This window comes from Orycteropus afer, unplaced genomic scaffold (genome assembly GCF_000298275.1).
Source record: "Orycteropus afer afer isolate SDZICR_OR568_19922 unplaced genomic scaffold, OryAfe1.0 scaffold00535, whole genome shotgun sequence".
Classification (NCBI taxonomy): domain Eukaryota; kingdom Metazoa; phylum Chordata; class Mammalia; order Tubulidentata; family Orycteropodidae; genus Orycteropus; species Orycteropus afer.
Window position 1 is genome coordinate 1,018,720 of NW_006922122.1, and position 21,555 is coordinate 1,040,274.

At 34.1% G+C, this 21,555-nt stretch overlaps 1 protein-coding gene across 1 annotated transcript in view; it reads right to left on the reverse strand.

Moving 5' to 3' along the window:
• Nucleotides 1-21,555, reverse strand: part of FSTL5 (follistatin like 5) — an 813,440-nt gene that overhangs the window by 163,694 nt on the left and 628,191 nt on the right. The window contains exon 10 of the mRNA XM_007955717.1: nucleotides 11,801-11,919. Within this exon, the coding sequence (XP_007953908.1) occupies nucleotides 11,801-11,919 (119 nt within the window). The remainder of the gene's footprint in view (nucleotides 1-11,800; nucleotides 11,920-21,555) is intronic.

Below are 21,555 nucleotides of genomic sequence, written 5' to 3' on the forward strand. Positions count from 1 at the left end.
TCTGGTTAGCAGGCAAGTGTCTTAGCCACTATGCTACCAGAGCTCCTGGTGTTATCTATGGAAGGATATAATTAATCCAGAGGCTAAGGTTTTTGAGTACAGCCAGCCAAAGCCCCAAGGCCATATACATAGAATGGGAAGGTAATTAAGATAAAGAGATTAAACTGGAATGTCTTAAATAGGATCATGTGTTTTGGATTATGTGTTTATCTAAATGTGCTATGGATTTTGAATATTCTCTCACCGACTTGTAAATTAGAAATGATTATGGGGTATGGATGATAGAGAGTGTGTAAGTCTACCTTCAGCCAATACTTGATTGTTGTTGTTGTTGTTGTTGTTGTTTGTCGTTGAGTCGGCCCTGACTCATAGACATGGTAAAAGGAGAAATAGAATTTTCCCAGAGAAATGCAGGTTTTTGTTTCAAATCCTTTGTGTAGAATATAGTGTGTTTAGGTAGAAAACCTAAAAACCAAAAAGCAAAAAAAAAAAAGATTGTTTGGCTTTTTGAATTTCAGTCAAGCAGATGAGCTTTGGGTGCACTGAGGCAGGAAAGTCATGATCCATGAGAGAAACCCCTTCCAGGACTGAAAGTTATAGGGAGCCAGGATGCTGTATGCTTGTATGCTGCTCAGACCACCTGGGTCCACTTGAGTGGAAATAGGAGAAGTGCAGCAATGAAGAAACATGCAGAGTTTGGTATGCTTTGACCTAGACCATGGAAGCTAGTTATGACAGGAAGGGTTGGCTGGTCTCAAGTGCAAAGAGTTGTGTGGAAATAGCTCTGAGGATTGAGAATGAGAGAGAGAAGAGGCCGGCTGGTATGAAGTGAAGGGAAGAGTGTGACTCCCAAATTTAGCAGCTGGTACCCATAACCTAACTGGGATTGCTAGGGCTGAGCTTACCAGAATCTGACCAAATGAAGAGGAAGATGTTGGACATTGAGCGGGTGTTAAGTTGCTGCAATGTGACGGCTTGTGGTAGGCTGGACTTTGCTTATTTATGAGGCAGATGCCCAAACTTTCCAAGCAGAACAGAAGATTCTTCAGTGAGAAAGGAATATGCTTGTCTCCACAGAGTACTGGTTTGATAGGGGTGGGCAAATTAGAAATTGGCTGTCTGAAATGGGGAGATAGAAGCATGAAGTGGCTGGCTTACACACTTTCATGCATGTGGTTATTCTCAAACTGATGGTGAAGGGGATGTTAATTTTTGAAGTATAAAAGGGGTAATGGCTAGAAAACCCAGGGGATGGCCTGCTGTGTAGTGAATTACATGATATGGCTTTGCTAGCCATAATATTTGTAACTCCCTCTTTGCCTTGAGTAACCGAGTTGCTGCTTGTTCAAGTCATCTACCTGGAGCAACACAAAGCAATCTTCTGGGAAGTTCGCTGTCTCACAGGTGTGTAGAATACTGATGTAGGGATTGGTTAGTTTTGCCACTCTGCCAAGCTCAAAATGAGCCCTCTCAGATGCCTCCCAGATGCCAGAGAGGGAGCTCTGGTGACGTAGTGCCTAAGGCATTTGACTGCTAACCAGAAGGCTGGCAGTTAAAATCCACCAGCCACTCCTCAGAAGGAAGGTTGGGCAATCTACTTCTCTAGTGATACTGCCTTGGAAACCCAATGAAGGGTTGCAATGAGTCCGTTCCAATTTCATGCTAATGGTTGCATTGTGTTTAGAGGCAGATAGAGTCTTTCTGACTGCTGCTCAGTAAGACATGCTGCTGAGAGAAACACACTGATGAGAGTTGTGAGAGAGACACTCACTGCTGAAAGATAGTTGTGCTAGTGAGAGAGACTGTCTGAGAGAGATTGTCTGAGAGATGGCTGAGTAAGAGACGGCCGTTGAGAGAGTCTGAGTGCCTTCTTGAACTTGAATTGTAGCCTGTTGCTTTCTTAATAAACCCCATAATCTGTGAGTTCTGTGTGGCCACTATGTGGCCAACAAATTATCAAACGCAGCAGAGAGGTGGTGGGTGCCATGGGAGGAAGGGTTGGTGTCAAGGTTAGTAAGAGGCCTGGAAGGTAGCGGTATGTCTGGCCTCATAGGAGCAGGCCTTGGGCTGCTGATGGTGATTCTGTCCTACTCTTTTGTGTTAGAGGAGGTCAGAAAATGTGGCCTGCTTGCCCATTTTGTACAAACATTGCACTTGAGCATGTATAATGTTCAGATCTAGTACTTTTATCTTACACTTTTCTCCCCAGTGCCTATTCATCATAATGTCTATTAGAAAGCAGAATCACAAGAAAGGAGTGGATCAATAAGCAAACAGACAACATTTAAAAACACAACAGCTAAAAAAACTTAGGTGATAATATGAAATTCATTATTCAATAGGTCAAATTTAGAGTCCCCTCCCTCCATAAACTACTATAGAGGCATTATTATGAGTTATTCACTATATAATATTTATTTTAAATTATGGCCAGGAAACAAATTTTACATAAATTATTATTATTAAATTCTAATAAAACATTATGCTGATATGCATATGTACATATATATATATGTATATATATATATATGTACTTATATATAACATGTATTTATTTAAAAACAGTAGGTACAGAAGTTCTATTGTTTTCTAAGATTTAGCAATGATTATTCAGTATAGTCATGGGTCAACTGCTTAAAATGGAAAAGTCCTAGACAAACTTTATTTTGCAATTAATTAGCAAAATAATTCATATTATGTCCTCGAAAAATGCTTGCACAAAATTTTTGGAAAAAATATTGAAATAGACAAAAAAGTAAAATATATCATTATAAGAAAAAAATATTTTGAAAACTACAGGAAGATATAAAAAGTAAATGATGAGAAATTAGACAATAGTTCAGAAAATTAATGCCAAATAGAAATTTTGAGAAGTTTTGTGAAATAAATAAAGACTAAAGGTATGTAACACTAAAATTGTAAATCTAACTTTTGAAAAACATAAAAATAATTATGTAAATTCAATATATTCTGAAAGAAGGAATGGTAGGAATTGTGTAAGTGAAGCCCTCATTTTCCATAGAAGAACAATAGTGGAAAAAATCTAATATTAACAATTTAATAATAATCACTAATGAACATATTATTTAAAATGGTTAAATATATTTTATTTTGACCTTCTACTGGAGAAAGTGAGGCATGAAATAAGGAACAATTTCTTTTTTATCATAAGCTTATTTATACCATGAAAACCTATTGCTTTGAAAAATTATAGGTACATCTTTTCACAAATAAAATTTAATCTTATACTTGAATATTATAATTTAAGAGATGTATTTTGTGTGTGTTTCTAAATCTCAGGTAAAAAATGTTCATGTTTAAAGACATGTGTATCAATAATTTTTCCAGCAATCTCTTCAGTGTTACCCATAAAAATTTTCTGCTAAAAAATCCACATTCCCTTAAACAAATTTCTTTCCAAAATGCACAGAATATACATATATGCATATATATAAATACTGGTTCTTAAAACCAGTTGTCATCAAGTTGATATTGACTCATGGCTGTTTAGAGTCACGGTAACTCCATGTCTCAGGGTAGAACTGTCCCCACAGGGTCTTCAATGGCTTATTTTTCAAAAGATCACTAGGCCATTCTTCTAAGGTGTCTCTGGGTAGACTTGAACCTCGATCTTTTAGTTAACTGTTGAGAATATTAAACATTTGCATCCCAGGGACTTCCCAAATCCTGATTACTCATATTATTATTATTATTTTAATTTGCTAATAGATTGTCTGAGATACAGATATCATTCTGGTCATATTCATTCAAATAACCTTGCTGATTCTTATAAATAATCTAAGAAGATTTAATATTCTGTTTGAAATAAAGTGATTAGACCCAATTAACCATGCTATACAATTCCATTACAATACATTTGCACAATGTACAACCTTCCCACTTTTGTTCTCCCTAATGGTAAGCTTAAAGTCTAATGGAGATATAATGTGAAAATTTTGAAACACTATGATTTCTAATGAAAGACTACAAGACTTCTTTAAGCCTAAACTTCAAAGACCAATTTCAAAATGTATTTCTTTTATAATCTATAGAAGAGCCTTCTAAGTAATAGTTAGAGATAGTTTACATAACTCTCTTTAGGAAGCTCTTTGTAGGCTATCATTGTAACCACAAAGGGATAAAAAGCTTACATTTTTTTAATTTCTTTTCTATAAGTCTTTGTAAGCTAAGCCATGTTTGAATAGAGTCCCACTGAGAATAAGTGAGGAAACATTTCTATTATCTTTTGGAAACATACAGTCATAATTAAATCCAAAACTTGCTCAATGGCTTCATGGGGAAATGAATTGTCAGCATCAAGTAAAGAGGCTTGTGTTTTATGAAGCATTTTGAGGGGCAGAGTTTGGAGACAGAGTAATTGGGAGAGAAATGGAATGAAATACTGAGAAGAGGAATGATGAATGCTTTGAAATTTCTACTGCTTGAGATGTAGGTGAACACCAGAAAAAAAAAAAAAAAGAAACGTGGGGTAATCTGTTTCCAATTTTTAATGTTAATTTTACCTAAATATGTCCCATACTATGCTAATGGATTTTCTGACTATGGAAAATATGCCCCTATCTGTTCACTGTTTTCTACTACAGTGCTGATGGCATTTATTCATGAGGGTAAAGCAACTTGATATGTAGAAAATCTGTACCTAGAAACACTACATCTTAGAGGGGATTTATGTTAGGGTTCCTGTAGAAAGTGGAGCTCTGGTGGCATAGTGGATAAGACACTTGACTGCTAACCTGAAGATCAGAGGTTCAAATCCACCAGCTGCTCTGCTTAAGGAAGATGAGACGATCTATTTCTGTAAAGATTTACAGCCTTGGAAACCCAATGGGGTTGTTGTAAGTTGAAAACAACTTGATGGCAGGGAGTTGTTTTTTTTTTTTTTTGTAGAAAGTATGTTCCAGAACAGGTGCATATCCCTTAAGTTACTGTCAAACCAGAAATAAGACCTTCTTTTTCATCATATAAGACCCATGCATAATAAGACATATTTTTCTCCAAAACTCTTCTTACCTTTTGCCATCCAGTCCATTTCAACCGATAGCAACCTCATAGGACGGAGTGGAACTGCCCCATAGGGTTTCCAAGGCTGTAATCTTTATGGAAGCAGACTGCCACATCTTTCTCCCACAAGCAAGCAACTGGTGGGTTTAAACCTCTAATCTTTCAGTTAACAGTCAAGTGCTTAAACATTGCACCACTAGAGCTCCTTAAGCTCTTCTTAAGTTCCCATTAAAGGTAGGTAACAGCAGTGTATCTGTAAAGGACTTCAATTCAATCTATATTAAACAAAGCAATTGAATTAAAAAGTATTAAAGATTAAAAGCATGGTAGATTAGGATGATAGAACAATTGAAAGTAAGAAAAGTGATACATTTCTTAATCTTGGGAAGTTTTCCATCCTTGAACATTTAACATTTCCCAAACTCTTTTCAGTCACAATTTTGAATTCATGTGCATGGAATTCTGTTTAGTTGGGCTTCATATTCTAGGAGACAAAATGAAAGCATGTGTACATCTAGGATAAATATAGCAAAAATCCTTCCTAGTAAGAAAAAAAAAAAGGGAGGGGATGAAAGCATGCTGTATGAATCCTTACCAACTCACTAGAAAGTGCTGAACCCTGATGTAATCTGACATTGCACCAAAATTGAATTTTTATTTAGAGCAAGGAAATAGCATCATCTGAGAAGTTTGAAAGAAGATTCTATATTCTAAATTTTTATCTAAAATTTACTGAACAGTGGATCATATCAATAATTGTTCTGCTAGTCTACATCAACAGTGAATTTTGAAATATGATATACATGTTTATTATTTTGTGGGGAAACAAATAAATCCAAACGTCTAATTTCCACCACTTCTACTCAAGTAATTTCTCTTCTAAAATCCAGAATAAGCAGCTTTTTTATTTTTTTTCTGTAACAGAGCAGGAAACTATTTTATAAAATGTATTCACACAGTACATTTTGACTCTGTGAACCATAGTCAATAGATCCATAAGGTTATATTTACCCTGAAGCAATTCTTCACTAGCACATTAAAAATAAAACAATAAAACAAAACAACAATGTATAGATCTTTATTTATTTTGATAATACCTAAAGGAATGAATAGCCCAAGGTTGTAAACAATGGGCTCTAGATTAAATCCATTTAAGAAATATTTCTCTACCACCCTCATTGTGTAAAACAATGTCTAAGCACAATGGTAATACAAAAATTAATTAGATATGATTCTTGATTTTAAGTGATGTAACATCTGGGAGGAAGATACACAGTTAAACTAATATCTTCTACATACTGTGGCATTTGTGAAAAGGTGTAAGACTTCTGAGAATGGAAAGTTATAATATTCAAAACTAAAACGTATACATAAAAAAACTAAACTCACAGCTGACAAGTGGATTTAGACTCATAGCAACTCTATAGGACAGAATAAAGCAGACTGTCCTCATTCTTTCCCCTGAGGAGTAGCTGATGGGTTCAAACCACAGTCCGTTTGGTTAGCAGTTAACCACTGTGCTACCAGGGCTGCTTTGTAATGCATAGATGTTACAAAATACGCAATTTTTCAACTAGGATAATTTTTGGTCCCTTATTATTAAAGTTGAAAATTTTCTTCTTTCAAACTGCTTTACAAATTTCTCTTTAAATTTTTTTATAATTAGAAATTAAATTCTGTATAACATTGAACCAAGTAGGAAACACATCCTAGAATGACATGTCCTCTGTGTAAACACTGAAAATAGTGTATCTTCATAGAAAAAATATTTAGTTCAATATTAATTCTCGAAGTGTAACACAATCAATGTGCTTCCTATTATTTTGTTGTTGGGTTAAGTGCCAGGTCAAATGTGACTTATAGAGACCCAAAGTACAATAAAATGAAACACTCCCTGGTTCTGAGCCATCCTCACAATGTACAGCCACAGTATCAATCCTGTTCATTGAAGGTCTTCCTCCTTTTTGCTGACCCTCTATTTTATCCAGCATAATTTCCTTCTCCATGGACATCATCTTCTTCCAATAACATGTCTAAATTATTGGACATAAGTCAGGCCTCGCTTCTAAGGAACATTGTGTTTATACTCCTTTCAAGACAGATGTGTTTGTTTTACTCTATGATGTATTCAATATTCTTCACCAACAAAAAGGATCAATTCTTCTTCAGTCTGCCTTATTCATCATTCAACTTTCACATTCATATAATGTGCATTGATTGTGGATCCAAGTAAAATGAAATCCTTGACAATGTCAATATTTTTTCTGTTTATCAAGATGTTGCTTATTGGTTCAGTTGTGAAGAGTTTTGTTTTCTTTACATTGAGACACAATTCATAATGAAATTGTAGTCTTTGATCTGCTTCAATTCCTCTTCACTTTCAACAAGGAAGGTTGTACCATCTGCATGTCAAGGTTGTTAACCAGTTTTTTTTTTTTTTCCCCAAATTTGAGCAAACTTATTCATATACTCCATCTTCTTAGATCATTCACCTAACATACAAATTGAATAAGCATGGTGAAGGGATACAATGCTCAACACACCTTTCCTGATTTAAAATCATGTAGTATATAGCCTTTTTCTGTATGAATGACTTCCTCTTGGACAGCTTGCAAAAGAACACAAGTGTCTTGAAATTCCCATTATTCCCTATGTTACCCATAACTTGTTATGGTTCATGCGGTGGATTTTTTTTTTTTTTTTGCATAGTCAATAAAACACAGATCCCCATTGTCCTGGTATTCTCTGCTCTCAGGCAAGATCCATCTGACATCAAGGATGTGTCTCATTTCATATCTTCTTTTGAATCTAGCTTGAATTTCTGGCAGTTCCAGAATTCTAGGATCAATGTATTGCTGCAATATTTTGAATTATCTTCAGCAAAATTTTAATAGTCTGTGTTATTAATTATATTGTTCAATAATTTCTGCATTCTACTTGATTCTACTTAATCATCTTTCTTTGGAATGGGCACCAATATTGACCTCTTCAAGTCGATTGGCCAGGCAGCTGTCTCCCAAATTTCTTGTCATAGACTAGTGAGCACTTCCAGTGCTTCATTCCTTTCTTGAAACAGCTTAACTGATATTCATTCTATCAGTTCCTGGGCCTTGATTTTGGCCAATGCCCTTGGTGCAGCTTGGATTTCTTCCTTTTGTGCCATGAGCACTCTATCATAGGACAGCTCTTAAAATAACTTAACAAAAATTATTTTGGGTACATTGATTCTATATATTTCCATCTTGTTTTTATGCTTCCTGTATGTTTCAAGTTGTTTTTTTTTTTTTTTTTTCATATGGAATCCTTCAATTATGCAATTCAGTTCTTTCAGCTTGAGAAATGTCAACTGTTTTCTTCCCTTCTGGTTTCCTAACTGCAAGTCTGCAATTTTTATTATAATGCTTTCCTTTGTCTTTTTTTGAGCTTTTGGAATCTTGTTTTCAGCTCTTTTGCTTTATCATTTATTTTATTTGCTTCAGCTATGCTACTTTCAGGAGCTCTGGTAGCATAGTGCCTAAAGCACTTGATTGTTAACCAGAAGGTTGGCGGTTCAAACCCACCAGCCACTCCTCGGAAGTAAGGTTGGGCAATCCTACTTCTGTAGTGATACTGCCTTGGAAACCCAAGGAGGGGTCGCTATGAGTCAGGGCTGATTCGACGGCACATAACAACAACAACAACATGCTACTTTCAAGAGCAAATATCAGTCTCATCTGACATCCATTTTAGTCTTTTCTTTCTTTGCTGTCTTTTTAATGACCACTTGGTTTCTTCATGTTTGACATTCTTGATTCATCCCACAACTCATCTGGTCTTTGGTCATTAGTGTTCAGTGTGTCAAATTCATTCTTTATGTAGCCTCTAAATTCAGGTAATACATACTCAAGGTTGTACTTTGGATTTCTTGGACTTGTTTTAATTTTCTTCAGCTTCCATTTAAACTTGCAGATGAGCAAGTGATGGTCTGCTATGCAGCCTTGTTGTGGCTGAGAATATTGAGCTTCTCTATCATCTCTTTCCACGGATAGAGTAGATTTGACTCCAGTGTATCCCATTCAGTAAGGTATAATTGTCATTTACATTATTGAAAAAAGGTATTTCAAAATTAATAGTTATTGATCTTGCAAAAGTCTATCATTTGATCTCTGAACTTATTTCGCAAGGCTGTATTTTCCAATTACTGATAGATAATTTTTCTTTGTATCCACATTTCACATTCCAATAACCAGTCATTAAACAATGAATCTTAATTGCATGTTTGCTTAATTTCAGACTGTGGAAATTGGTAAGAATCTTCAATATCTTCATATTTGACATTAGTGATTGTCACATAAATTTGAATTATATTCATATTAACTGGTTGCCTTTGTAGACATATGGATATTATCTTATGACTGACAGCCAGCACTGTATTTCAGAATAGATCTTGAAATGTTCTTTATGAAAATGAATATGATGCCATTCCACTTTAATTTGTCATTCTTCCCACAGTAGACTGTAGGATTGATTCAAAATGGCCAATAGTAGTGTATTTCAACTCATTAATGCCTATGAAATAGATCTTCAAGCATCCCATATCATTTTTGACAAGTTCCAATTTTGTTAGATTCACATTTTTTACATTCCACAGTCCTGGATGTTTGCAGGAAAATGAGCCTGTCAGGTTGGAAGGCACTCAAAATACAACTGGGGAAGAGCTGCCTCCTCAAGGTAGAGTTGACTTTCATGGTGTGGATGGAGTAGTTTTCAGGATATTAATTTGCTGTTGTGGCATAACTCAAAATGAGGAGAAACAGCTGTAAACCTCCAACTTCTTACTCTACTACTGCATATTTATGTGTATTTGATTCAGTGTATCATGTTCAAATGCTTCAATGATCATGAGGATGGTACATTTTTTTTATCTGTTTTATACAAAGTTGGCAAGATTTGAAAGACTCTACAGTAATTAAAACCCCCCAAAATTCAAACTCATTGCTAATGAGTCAATTCTGACTCATAACGATCCTATAGGATAGAGTAGAACTCTCCCCTAAGGTTTCCAAGGCTGTTATCTTTATAGAAGCAGACTGCCACATTTTCCTCCAACAGGGGAAGTAGTGGGTTAAAACAGCCAACTTTTGGTTAGCATCTGAGTGCTTAACCACTGTGTTACCAGGGTTCCATAGAGCCCTAACAACAATGTGTATGTTCTAGTTATTTAATTTATCTCATGTAATGAAAATTACATAAATGAAAAATGATCGAACAATATATAATAAATGAATGTGTTGTAAACTTAAATGGTTTGGTTTATCAAAACCAAGTATTTATGTATATGATTAATATCTATTTATTACACATATCATGTATATCCATATACAAGCACCTTATCCAAAAAATAGATTTAGTATAGATAGTATGGGAAATCTGGTAGCATAGTGCCTAAGGCATTTGACTACTAATCAGAAGGATGGCGCTTCAACCCACCAGCCACTCATAGGAAGGAAGGTTGCGCAATTTACATCTGTAGTGATACTGCCTCAGAAACCCAAGGAGTGGTCGTAATGAGTAGGAGCTGACTTGATGACAGTGAGGTATAGATAGTACATTATAAAAGAAAATAAAATTGCATGTGAAATTTAAAATTATTTTGTACTTCTTGTTAAGTTGTAACTTATTTAAGATGGTCACACGTCTATTTAGTTATTTTTCCTGTAACTGATATTCATTTAAACTCACAATTGTTTCATTATTTTAAAAATATGTTGTGATTTTAAAAATTGTTTTCTAGTTTAAATAAATAAAAGAAATAAAGAAAGAAATGTTCTTTCCTTTATCTAAGTAAAAAGGCATTCGATTTTGTTTCCCTAGATTATCTAAGAGGAAGCTATTCTGATATATATATATATATATATATATATATATATATATATATATATATATATATATATATATATATATATATATATATATATATATGTAGGTAGATAGAGAGAGGAGAGAGAGAGAGAGAGATCAATATAAAATAGCAATTCTAGCTTTCTAGCTACTGGTAGGCTGAAAGGAAGAGTGGGAAATAAGAATCTGAACTATGGCATTAAATATTAACTTTTGTAATATACCATAGACATGGCTTTCTGATACTTTATGTTATTTTGTATATTTGAGTTCCTTTGGCAGACATAGTTACCTTTAGTAGTACATATATTGCAACACAAGTATTTATGTGATGGGGTATATAGACATGACTGTATGAAAATAATAATTTCTTATCAACCTATAAAAAACAAGGCATTACCTAATATGAATAAATGATGTCTTATTTTTTGCCAGAGTTGTTTTCTTTTAATTTGTTGCATGTAATAATGGAATTTTACAGATTAAAATTTTACAAGTAAATACATAAATGACTTAACATTTTCCATATAAATCTATATCATTTATTCCGTTGAGACCTCATAACAAATAAAAGAGGTATTCCATGCTGTTACCCAACGTTGTCTACAAAGAGGGAGATATATAAAATTAGAGAGCAAGTGATGTTACTTTGGATTGCATTCATTCCTGGTGTTTTAACTTCTAGAACCTTCATTTTAATTACAAACAAAAAATTTAGAATAAACAATATATTGTTTCTCCCCACATAAAGCCTGCATAGAGTAACAGATAATATTATAGGTTAACATTTTCCTCCTAATAAGAGCCTCATAGGTGTATAGATTCCATTGTATTTCCAAAATATAATTTTACTTAAACTAATTGTATTAAACTGAAAAGGAGTTATTTCAATACTTGCCTGAAATCCAAGGAGCTTTTCACTAGGTTTAATATGTCTCTGGAATTCACATTCAATGGGTTGTATCACTTTGATTCCATCTTCATAAAAAACATAGAACATGTTCCCAATTCCCAGACCTTAAGGACGAAAACACATTTCAAAGTTCAAAATAAAATTAACAGAAACCTTTATAACAAAACTCAGTGGCTCACATATCACTGGCAGGAGATCAATCTGTGAAGTTGTGTTATGTTAATAAAGCAAACCATATGGGATATTTTACTGTACATTCAAGTCACTCTGTGATATTATGCAAATATTATACTTTTTTCTCCCTTATCTGCAATTCAGCAGTTTCTTCAATATAAATCAATGGATATTTCACACATTTTAAAATAATTATAAGGGATAGTGTAAATATTTTGGTACATGGATTATATAGGATATATATTCTACTTAAATGCTTATTAAGGAATAAAATTAATTATTTTTTTCTTTCCTATGGAAAATGGAGTTATGTTTTCTGTAGGAATTTTCTTTATATAAAGATTTTTAGAAACAACAACAACAACAAAAGAAAAACAATTACTCTGGATTTTGGTGAATATACAATCTCTTAATTTTGGCATATACATTCTTGTATAAAGGTTCTATGTATTAGTTTTTATACTGGCCATATTAGGCAACTACTTTTATACTTTAAAACTTGAATTAAATGGCAATCTTAGAAAAATCTCTGTCATAGATTAATTTAAACCAAAATACTTTTCTTTTTCTTACACTATAGCTCTGGGTATAAGGGATCTCAGAAACTGATCTCAAGACTCAATAAATCCACACATAGAAGAAGCTAAAGACTTGAGAGCTGGCAGGTATTTCCAGTAAAAGAAGCCTGATCCTGAGGAAATTCCACATGTCATGCACAGCCTCTTTGGTTGCTCAATCTCTGCTTTGTCTCAATGGGCCTATTTCTGAGCTTCATGTGATCCTCACCTGTGTAGCTACTTTTCCCACTTGTATTGGTGTGTATAATCAAATTTACTCAAGGTACCTATACCAATGCATAGTGGATAAGACATTTGGCTGCTAAGCAAAAGCTGCTCTGCAGGACGAAGATGAGGCAATTTTTGCCTGTAAAGATTTATAGCTTTGGAAACCCTGTAAGTCAGTTCTACTCTGTCCTACTGGGTTTCTATGATAGTGGGTTTGGGTCTATGTATCAAAAACTATCCATTTAATATTATTGCTAGAAAATTATGAACATAACTAAATCTTAATGTGGAAACTGATTATAAGTTTTGTCAGTTGCATACTATGTTTGAATTTTATCACAAAGTTCTTAATATCTGTAAATGAACATGTCTCTGCTCTCCTTTAGCTGCTCCAAATTTCTGTTCCACAGTCATGGATTTGAATGTGTTTGAATCTGACAACAACTCTGAGTACAGATTATTTGAAAAGTCTCTTGAATTATTTTTGCTTTTACTCCAATGGATACTGATATTATTTTACCACATCCTGCACACAGTACGAAAAGTCAGTGTGACTCCACCATCATTTGCTGCACTGATGAAATTTCTGAGCCGTATTCTCCTCTAAAAACCACTTAGTGTATATAAATCATTTGCTGAAGTCTGAGAGTCTATTTTCTTGCTTTATAAAATAAGGATTACACAGCACATTTTAAAAACCATAAACTACTTTCCAAGTTATAAGTTATGGGAGATATATATACCACTATGCAAGATTTAAGGAGACCTAGTGTTGCAATTGTTAAGCACTAGTTTCTAACAGTGTGAACCCTCTAGTCACTCCATGGGAGATAGAAGTAGTGATCTGCTTTCATAAAGATTGTTGTTATTAGGTGTTGTTCATCCATTCTGACTCATACCAATCCTATGCACAGCAGAAAGAAACACTGTCCAGGTGTGTGCTATCCTAACAATCTTTCTATTGCTTAAGCCCATTGTTGTAGCCCATTGAGTCAATCGTGTCACTGAGGTCTTCATCTTTTTTGTTGACTTTCTACTTTACCAAGCATGATGACCTTCTCCAGGGAATGGCTACTCCTGATAATGTATTTGAAGTACATAAGATGAAGTCTTGTCATTCTTGTTTCTAAAGAGCATTTTGGCTGTGCTTGTTTTGCTTGGACAACTGCCTCTTGGTTTATGCACATGTTCCATAAGAGCAAATGTAAGTTTTCTGGAATTCCCATTCTTTACAATGATATCCCTAATTTGCTGTGATCCACATAGTTGAATGCCTTTGCTTAGTCAATAAAATACAGTCAAATATCTTTCTGGTATTCTCTTCTTTCAACCAAGATTCATCTGACATCAACAATGATATCTCTCATTCCACATACTTTTCTGAATCTAGCTTGAATATCTGACAATTCTCTGTCAATGCACTGCTGCAATTTTTTAATTATGTTATACAAATTTTACTTGCGTGTGATATTAATGATGTTTAATATGTCCACTATCTGTTGTACCACCACTCTGAAATGTGCACAAATATTTCTCTATTTTCCAGTTTGTTGTCCAGGAAGCTGTCTTCCAAATTTCATGGATCATATAAGTGAGGACTTCCAGTGTTGCATTCTTTTGTTGAAACATTTCAATTTTTATTCCACCAATTCCTGGAACCTTGTTTTTCACTAATGCCTTTAGTGCAGCTAGAAATTTTTTCCTTCAATATCATCTCTTATTGATTATATGTTATGAAATGGTTGAAAGTTAATGATTTCATTTGGTAGAGTACCTCTGTATATTCCTTCTATCTTCTTTTGTTACTTCCTAAATCATTCAATAATTTGCCTTTGCAGAATCCTTCAATATTGCAATGTGAGGCTTGAATTTTTACTTCAGTTCTTTCAGGTAGAAAGAGAGAGATGGAAATCACTTTAACTACACATAAGGTATTTTGTTTTGATTAGTGTCGTGGTTATGTTTTTGTGTCAACTTGGCTAGGCCTGGTTGAGTGGCTGGGCAGCTGGATTTAGTATTCCCCATGATGAGACTGGTAATCAACTCTATGGTGAAATCTACTGTTAACAGCTGAGAAGCTGCCTTTGGGTTTGTGGTCTCCTTCCCATATATAAGCAGCAGATTTGGGAATGGTCTCTAGCTAATGGCACACTTGGAACCTGCATGTAGCCGTGTCATTGTTCAGCAGACTGACATGCTTTGCTGACCTGGGGATTTACAATGGACTTAAATTAATGGACTGCCATGTGGTTTGATACCATCGGAAGTGTGCCTTTTTATTTGTCAACCTTGGGTTTGCCAGCCTCAATAGCTAGCAGCTGTCTGAGTGAAGAAACACCTCTAGCTCCAGTGGACTGGGAGCAGGAGGCAGAGCTGGACTTCAAGGTTGAAGGGCTTTCACCCAGCTCCTAGAGTCTTTGAACCTGGACTTAAAGCTTCCAAACTGTAAGAGAATAAACTCCTGTTTGTTAAGGCCATACCATTTGTAGTATTTTCTTGTCAGAGTGGCACTAGGTAACCAAAACAGAATTTGGTACCAAGAATGGGGTGCTGCTCTGACAGATACCTAAAATGTGGAAACAGAAGTGGAGTGTTTCCTTGACTTGATACACTGGCAGAGAGACCCTGGCATATGGCATGAGAGATGGCAGGTGCAGAGCCAAGACACTGGCAGAGAGGTACCGGCAGACAGACTAGCATGAGAGACAGTAGTAGCCGAGCCCAGAGACCGGCATTAAACAGCAACTGGCTTACCAGCCCATGGAGGAGAAAGCTGGGTGCCACTGGGTAGGCGGCTTCCTGGTGGAGTGGGTTATCTTTGGACATTAATAGGTGGGAGAGACCAGCATGAGATAGAGTAGCAGATTGGCCAGCCCATGGAATAAGAAAGCTGAGTGTTTTATTGGGGCAGGAAGATTTCTGCCGGAGTGCATTGTTCTCAGGGATTAATTGGCAGAAGCAGAGAGACCAAGGAAATGGGAAACAGAGCTGCCTCAGCCTTAAGCTTTTAGTATGCTTGGACCCTGCATGTAGCCATGGCATTGTTCAGCACCCTGCCATGCTCTGTCGACCTTGGGATTCACAATGGACTTAAATTAATGGCCTGACATGTGGTTTGGTAAAGTCAGAACTGTGTGTTTTTATTTGTCAACCTTGGGTTTGTCAGCCCCAGCAACCAGCAGATGTCTGAGTGAAGAAATGTCTCTAGCTCCAGTGGACTGGGAGCAGGAGGCAGATCTGGACTCCAAGGTTGAGGGGCTTTCGCCCAGCCCCTAGAGCCTGGCACTTTGAACTTGGACGTAAAGCCTCCAAACAGTAAGACAATAAACTGTTAAGGCTATCCCATTTGTGGTATTTTATTGTCACAGTGGCACTAGGTAATTAGAACAATTAGTTTTGGCATTTCCATGATGTTAAGTTTTCCTAACCATGAATATGATATAGTTTTCCATTCATATAGGTCTCTTTTGATTTCTTGTAATACTATTTTGTAGTTTTATCTTTTCTTTTTGTACAGGCCATTTGTTTCTCTGGTTAGATTTATTCTGAAGTACTTCAACTTTTGGGTGGTTATTATAAAGTCAGTGCTTTTATTTCTCTTTCTAGCATTAATACTCTGTCAAGGACTCCCAACACAACATTGAATAGGAGTGGTAATAAAGGGCATTCTTGTCTTGTACCTGTTCATAAGGGGAATGCTTTCAGTCTTTTTCCATTGAGAATAATACTGGCCATTATTTTTGAATATATGTACTTAGTTATGTTAAAGAAGTTCCCTTCTATTCCTATTTTGTTCAATGTTTTTATCAGAAATGGGTGTTGGATTTTGTCAAATGTCTTTTCTGTTGAAATGATCACATGGTTATTTTCCTTTTGTTTATGTGAAGTATTATGGTGATTGTTTTTCTAATGTTGAGCAATCCTTGTATACCAGGTATCAATCTCACTTGCTCATGGTACTTTTTTTTTTTTTTTTTTGCTATTTTCCTGGAGTCTGTTGGCTAGAACTTTGTTGAGAAATTTTGAATCTATGTTCATGAGGGATATTGGTCTATAATTCTCTTTTTTAGTGGTATCTTAATCTATGATATCACAGTTTTTCTTATTTCATAAAATGAATTTGGGAGTATCCCCTCCTATTCTATATATTCTGGGATAGTTTTAGTAAAATTTGTGTCAGTTCTTCTCTGAATGATTAGTAAAATTCACTAGTGAAGCCATTAGGACAAGGACTATTTTTATTGTTGTTGGAGTCTTTTTATGACCTGTTCAATTCCTTCTTTTGCTATTGTCTGTTCAGATTTTTCTGTCAATTTCCTGTAAATCTGTCAATTTCTTGTAAGTAAGAAATCTGTCAATTTCTTGTAAGTTGTCAACTTTGTTGGAGCACAGTTCTTCATAGTATCCTCACTGTATCGATTTTATTTCAGGTAGTTCTGTTGTGACACTGTTCATTTCATTTCTTATGAAAATTTTATTTTCATCTTCTCTTTCTTTTTCTTTGTTAAATCTGTCAGTGGTTTTTGATTTTATTAATCTTTTCAGAGAAAAAAAAACTTCCAGTCTTGATTCTCCCTGTTGTTTTTCTGCTTCTGTTTCATTTATTTCTGCTTGAATCTTTATTGTCTCTTTTTATCTGGTTATCACAAACTTTTTGCTGCTATTTTTCTAATTGTTAGAGCTGTTGGATTAAGGTGTTCATGTAGTCTCTTTCCACTTTCCTAATGTGTACATTCATTTCTATAACTTTACCTCTGAGTACTGCTTTTGCTATGTCCAAAAGATTTTGGTATACCTACAGTTATAACACAATTTTGATCCAGAGTCTATCATCTTTCTTTAAAGAGAAAGAAAAACTAATAGACAACTTTATATGGAAAGGAAAGAGTCCCTGAATAGGTAAAGCACTGTGGAAGATGTTATGGCATGTCCTTATAAAGTTGGAAATAGAAATACCATGTTGTTATTTTGTTGTTGTTATTTGCCATCGAGTCGGTCCCGACTCATAGCGACCCCTCCTTGGGTTTCTGAGGCAGTATCACTACGGAAGTAGGAATGCCCAACCTTTCTTCCAAGGAGTGGCTGGTGAGTTTGAACTGCCAGCCTTCTGGTTAGCAGTCAAGTGCCTTAGACACTATGCTACATATGATCCAGCAATTGTACTGTTAAGTATTTATCCTAGAGATATAAGAGGCTTGACATGAATAGATGTATGCTCACCCATGTTCATTGTAGCACTATTCACAATAGTGTGAAGATAGGAACAACTTATATGCCCATCAATGGAGGAATGGTTCAACAGACTATGTAGCATATACACACTGTAAATCTAAGTAACATTACAGAACAATGATGAATTTGTGAAACATCTCATAAGGTGGGTGAACTTAGAGGATATTAAGGGGAGTGAAATTAGTCAATCACAAATGGACAAATATTGTATGAAATTGCTATTATAAAATGTCAATCAAATAATTTCACAAAAAATATTTTTTGATGTTTACCAGGGATTGGTAGGGAATACACACCCAAACAAACACACACAAAGAATGAAAAGAAAAGGAGAATGAGAATAGTTGTGCAACTCAAAGAATGTAATCAATATTCCTAAATTGTATATGTAGAAACTGTTGAATTTGTATACGCTAAAAAAAAATATACACACATGAGATAAAATAACAATTATAAAACAAACACCAATGCATTTATCACTCTTTTTATAAAACAAAACTTTGCCTGTAGCTTTTGAGCTCTATGTGAGTTCTTCTCCCCATTTATAAAAATAAATATCTAGCCTTTTGTTTTGTGAGATATATTTTGTTCCTCAATAGTTTTATTTAGATTTCAGTAATTTACAAAGTGAATAGGTTCTTTTTACATTTGCTCCATTTGCTCCTTTAATTTTTGCATAAATGTATGTATATATATATATATGTATATGTATAAATATATAATATAAATAAATAAATATAAATATATATTGATATGTAAATAAATAAATATATGTGTATATACATTTACATATATAACTACATTTACTATAAATATACCAGGTAAAGAATATTATCAATTCCCTGTTTATGGGGATGTTGGAAATTAAAGATATATGCAAATTTTCATTTGAGATATTAACTAGCTTTATGTGTAGAGAAAGCATTAGCATGTTCCCTTATGTTAATTATAAATACTAAATGTTTCTGTCATAGCTTTTTTCACTTTTTTATTTTTTTATTTTTTAAGGAATATGGCAAAGAAAAATAAGTTCCATTCTCTGGGGTTAAATAGCTCAGAGCAAAGCATGGCTATACCATCTGTTTTACAATGGGAAAATTAATTAACATCTCTCTGCCTTAATTTTCTTACCTTGAACTAGCAGGTAATAAGTATATTTCTGTACTACAGCTATAAGAATTAATGAGATTGAGAAGGCAAGACGTTAACCTGAATGTCTGCCAAATAGTATGATTTCTAGAAATTAGAACTGTTGTTCTTATGGGTTATGTCTCTTATGAAATGCCAGTGTAGAAGGACAGAGCAAAATGATGCATTATGAGAATTTAATAAGTGTTCTTTTTTCTCTCAATCTACACCATGAGACCTACTGCAAAGCTTCACTTTGCTATGATATCAAAGTTTATCCTATTTCACTAGACTCTGTGAGCCTGTTAGGAGATCAACTTGACCTTCTAGTAAAGTAGTTCATATATCTTCCTTTCAAAGGGTCTCCAAGGTCAAAACTCTTTTCATAGTTATACTAAATGCCTTTGGCTTTTTTTTTTTTTTTTTCTTTTTCTCTCATTCTCTCACAAGTATAAAGTGTAGTTTCCCAAAGCTATGTTATGTGTGGCATCACAACAATTGAATGTAAAAACAGATATAAGGATTCAGGACCTTCTTTTAAGCCACACATTAAAGGGCTTTGTTAAATATAAAACAATGTAACTTTCTTTATTTGGGAATATAGCTTTTTAAAAATAAGTGATGTGTTATCTATGGCTTTATGTGATGGGATTATGATTATTTTCATTGAATTAATAAATACATATTTCAAGAAAATCTCACTTTTAATTTCTATTATTGTAAATATGAACAGATAGAAATAACATAAGCTCTTTGAGTCTCAATAATATTTGAGAGTTTGAGTTCCAAAAACTGTATAATTGCTTTTCTGGTGTATGGTTCAATTACAATTCTCTTTACTTCTTCCTTGTGTTAAAAATTGAACCAGTTGTTGAATCGGTGCATGCCAGAACAAAAATGTGCTCTGTTTTTGTTTTTTTTTTCCTTCTTTTTTCTGAAGCACTTTGCCAAGCTTCTTTTCTGGAGCACCCCTGGATAGACTCAAATTGCAGAGTACATTGATCATTTGTATAACCGAAGGACAAATTTTCTTGAGTTTCAGTGAAAGCTCTCATTTCTCCAGTCATAACAAAGATTGGGAATGTGTATTTTTGTCTTATATTGAAAACAGACACATGAACTTTCTCTTCCTAGCCCATTGTTATTCTGACAGAGCATAATGGCTCTGGAAAGTGGTCCATAATTTGTTTATTCCATGTGAGCTTTCTCTTTGTTTTTCCTATCTACACAGATAAGAGAGACATAAGCATAAAATGCTTGCAGTTTTGTAAGAGATAAATAATTTCCAGAGGATTTTATAATCAATCCTACACCTTTTAATGCACTTAATGGCCTGAGAAAAATACAAATATAATTTCAGTCTCAAACCTTTGGTGGAAATTGTTCATGCACAATAGGATAGAGTATTAATATAATTAAATTTGATCAATTTTGTATTGACATAAAATTTTGGTTAATTTTTAGTTACTGGTACCTACAGAAGTCAATCATAAAAGGGATTTCACAGGAACAGGATTTTCTTCCTCTGGCTTAAATTGCCATTCAATTTAGCATTTATGTGACAGTCAATGGTAAATTGTAGCTCCAGGATGTAATGATTTGATAAACAATGAAAGGTTATATGATACATTTTGGAGGTTAAACAAACTATCTTATTGGATAATACTGACCTTTTAACTTCAGAGTGGTCCTAATCTTATCTTTTTTTGAAATACAAAAATAATTCTCTCCATTTATTTAACTAAAGGAATTAAAGACAAGAATAGATGGTCTACATTGAATTTCTCACTCTGAATAACTCAAAAGAGATAGATTTTTAGTTCATGAATTTTATCGTTCTTTGTATCTCTGTCTTTGGGGCTTCACTTACAGAGCATAATAAAACCATTGTACCTCATTGAAGTCTTTATATTATGTTCAACTAAAATAAGACATACATATTCTTTCATTCTTAGAAGAAAGTTACAGTAGTGATGTGTCAAATTCTGTATTAGATACTATCAATCCAGGAAGTTTTTAATATCTAACCACTATTTTTTTTCCCAGAATGATATTATATAAATTCAGTTCTTTTGAGTAAGTGTACAATCTCCTGAAATTCAATAGATAAAATGAAAAGACTGAGTGCAAATATACATGATTAATTTCATGCTTAATTATTACAAAATTTTATAATACAATAGAAAAGTTATTTGCTTTATAGTTTATATTGGTTAGAGTTTTATATAAAAAATGTATATTTGCTTTATAGTTTGTATTAGTTTGAATAATATATATAATTATTATATATATGATGTAGATATTATTTTAACCAATATAAAAAATATATTAAATCCACACACACACATACATACACACACATATGTAACATGAATAGTCAACACTCACACTAGCTTACAAAAAGATTAGAGGGTCTAATCT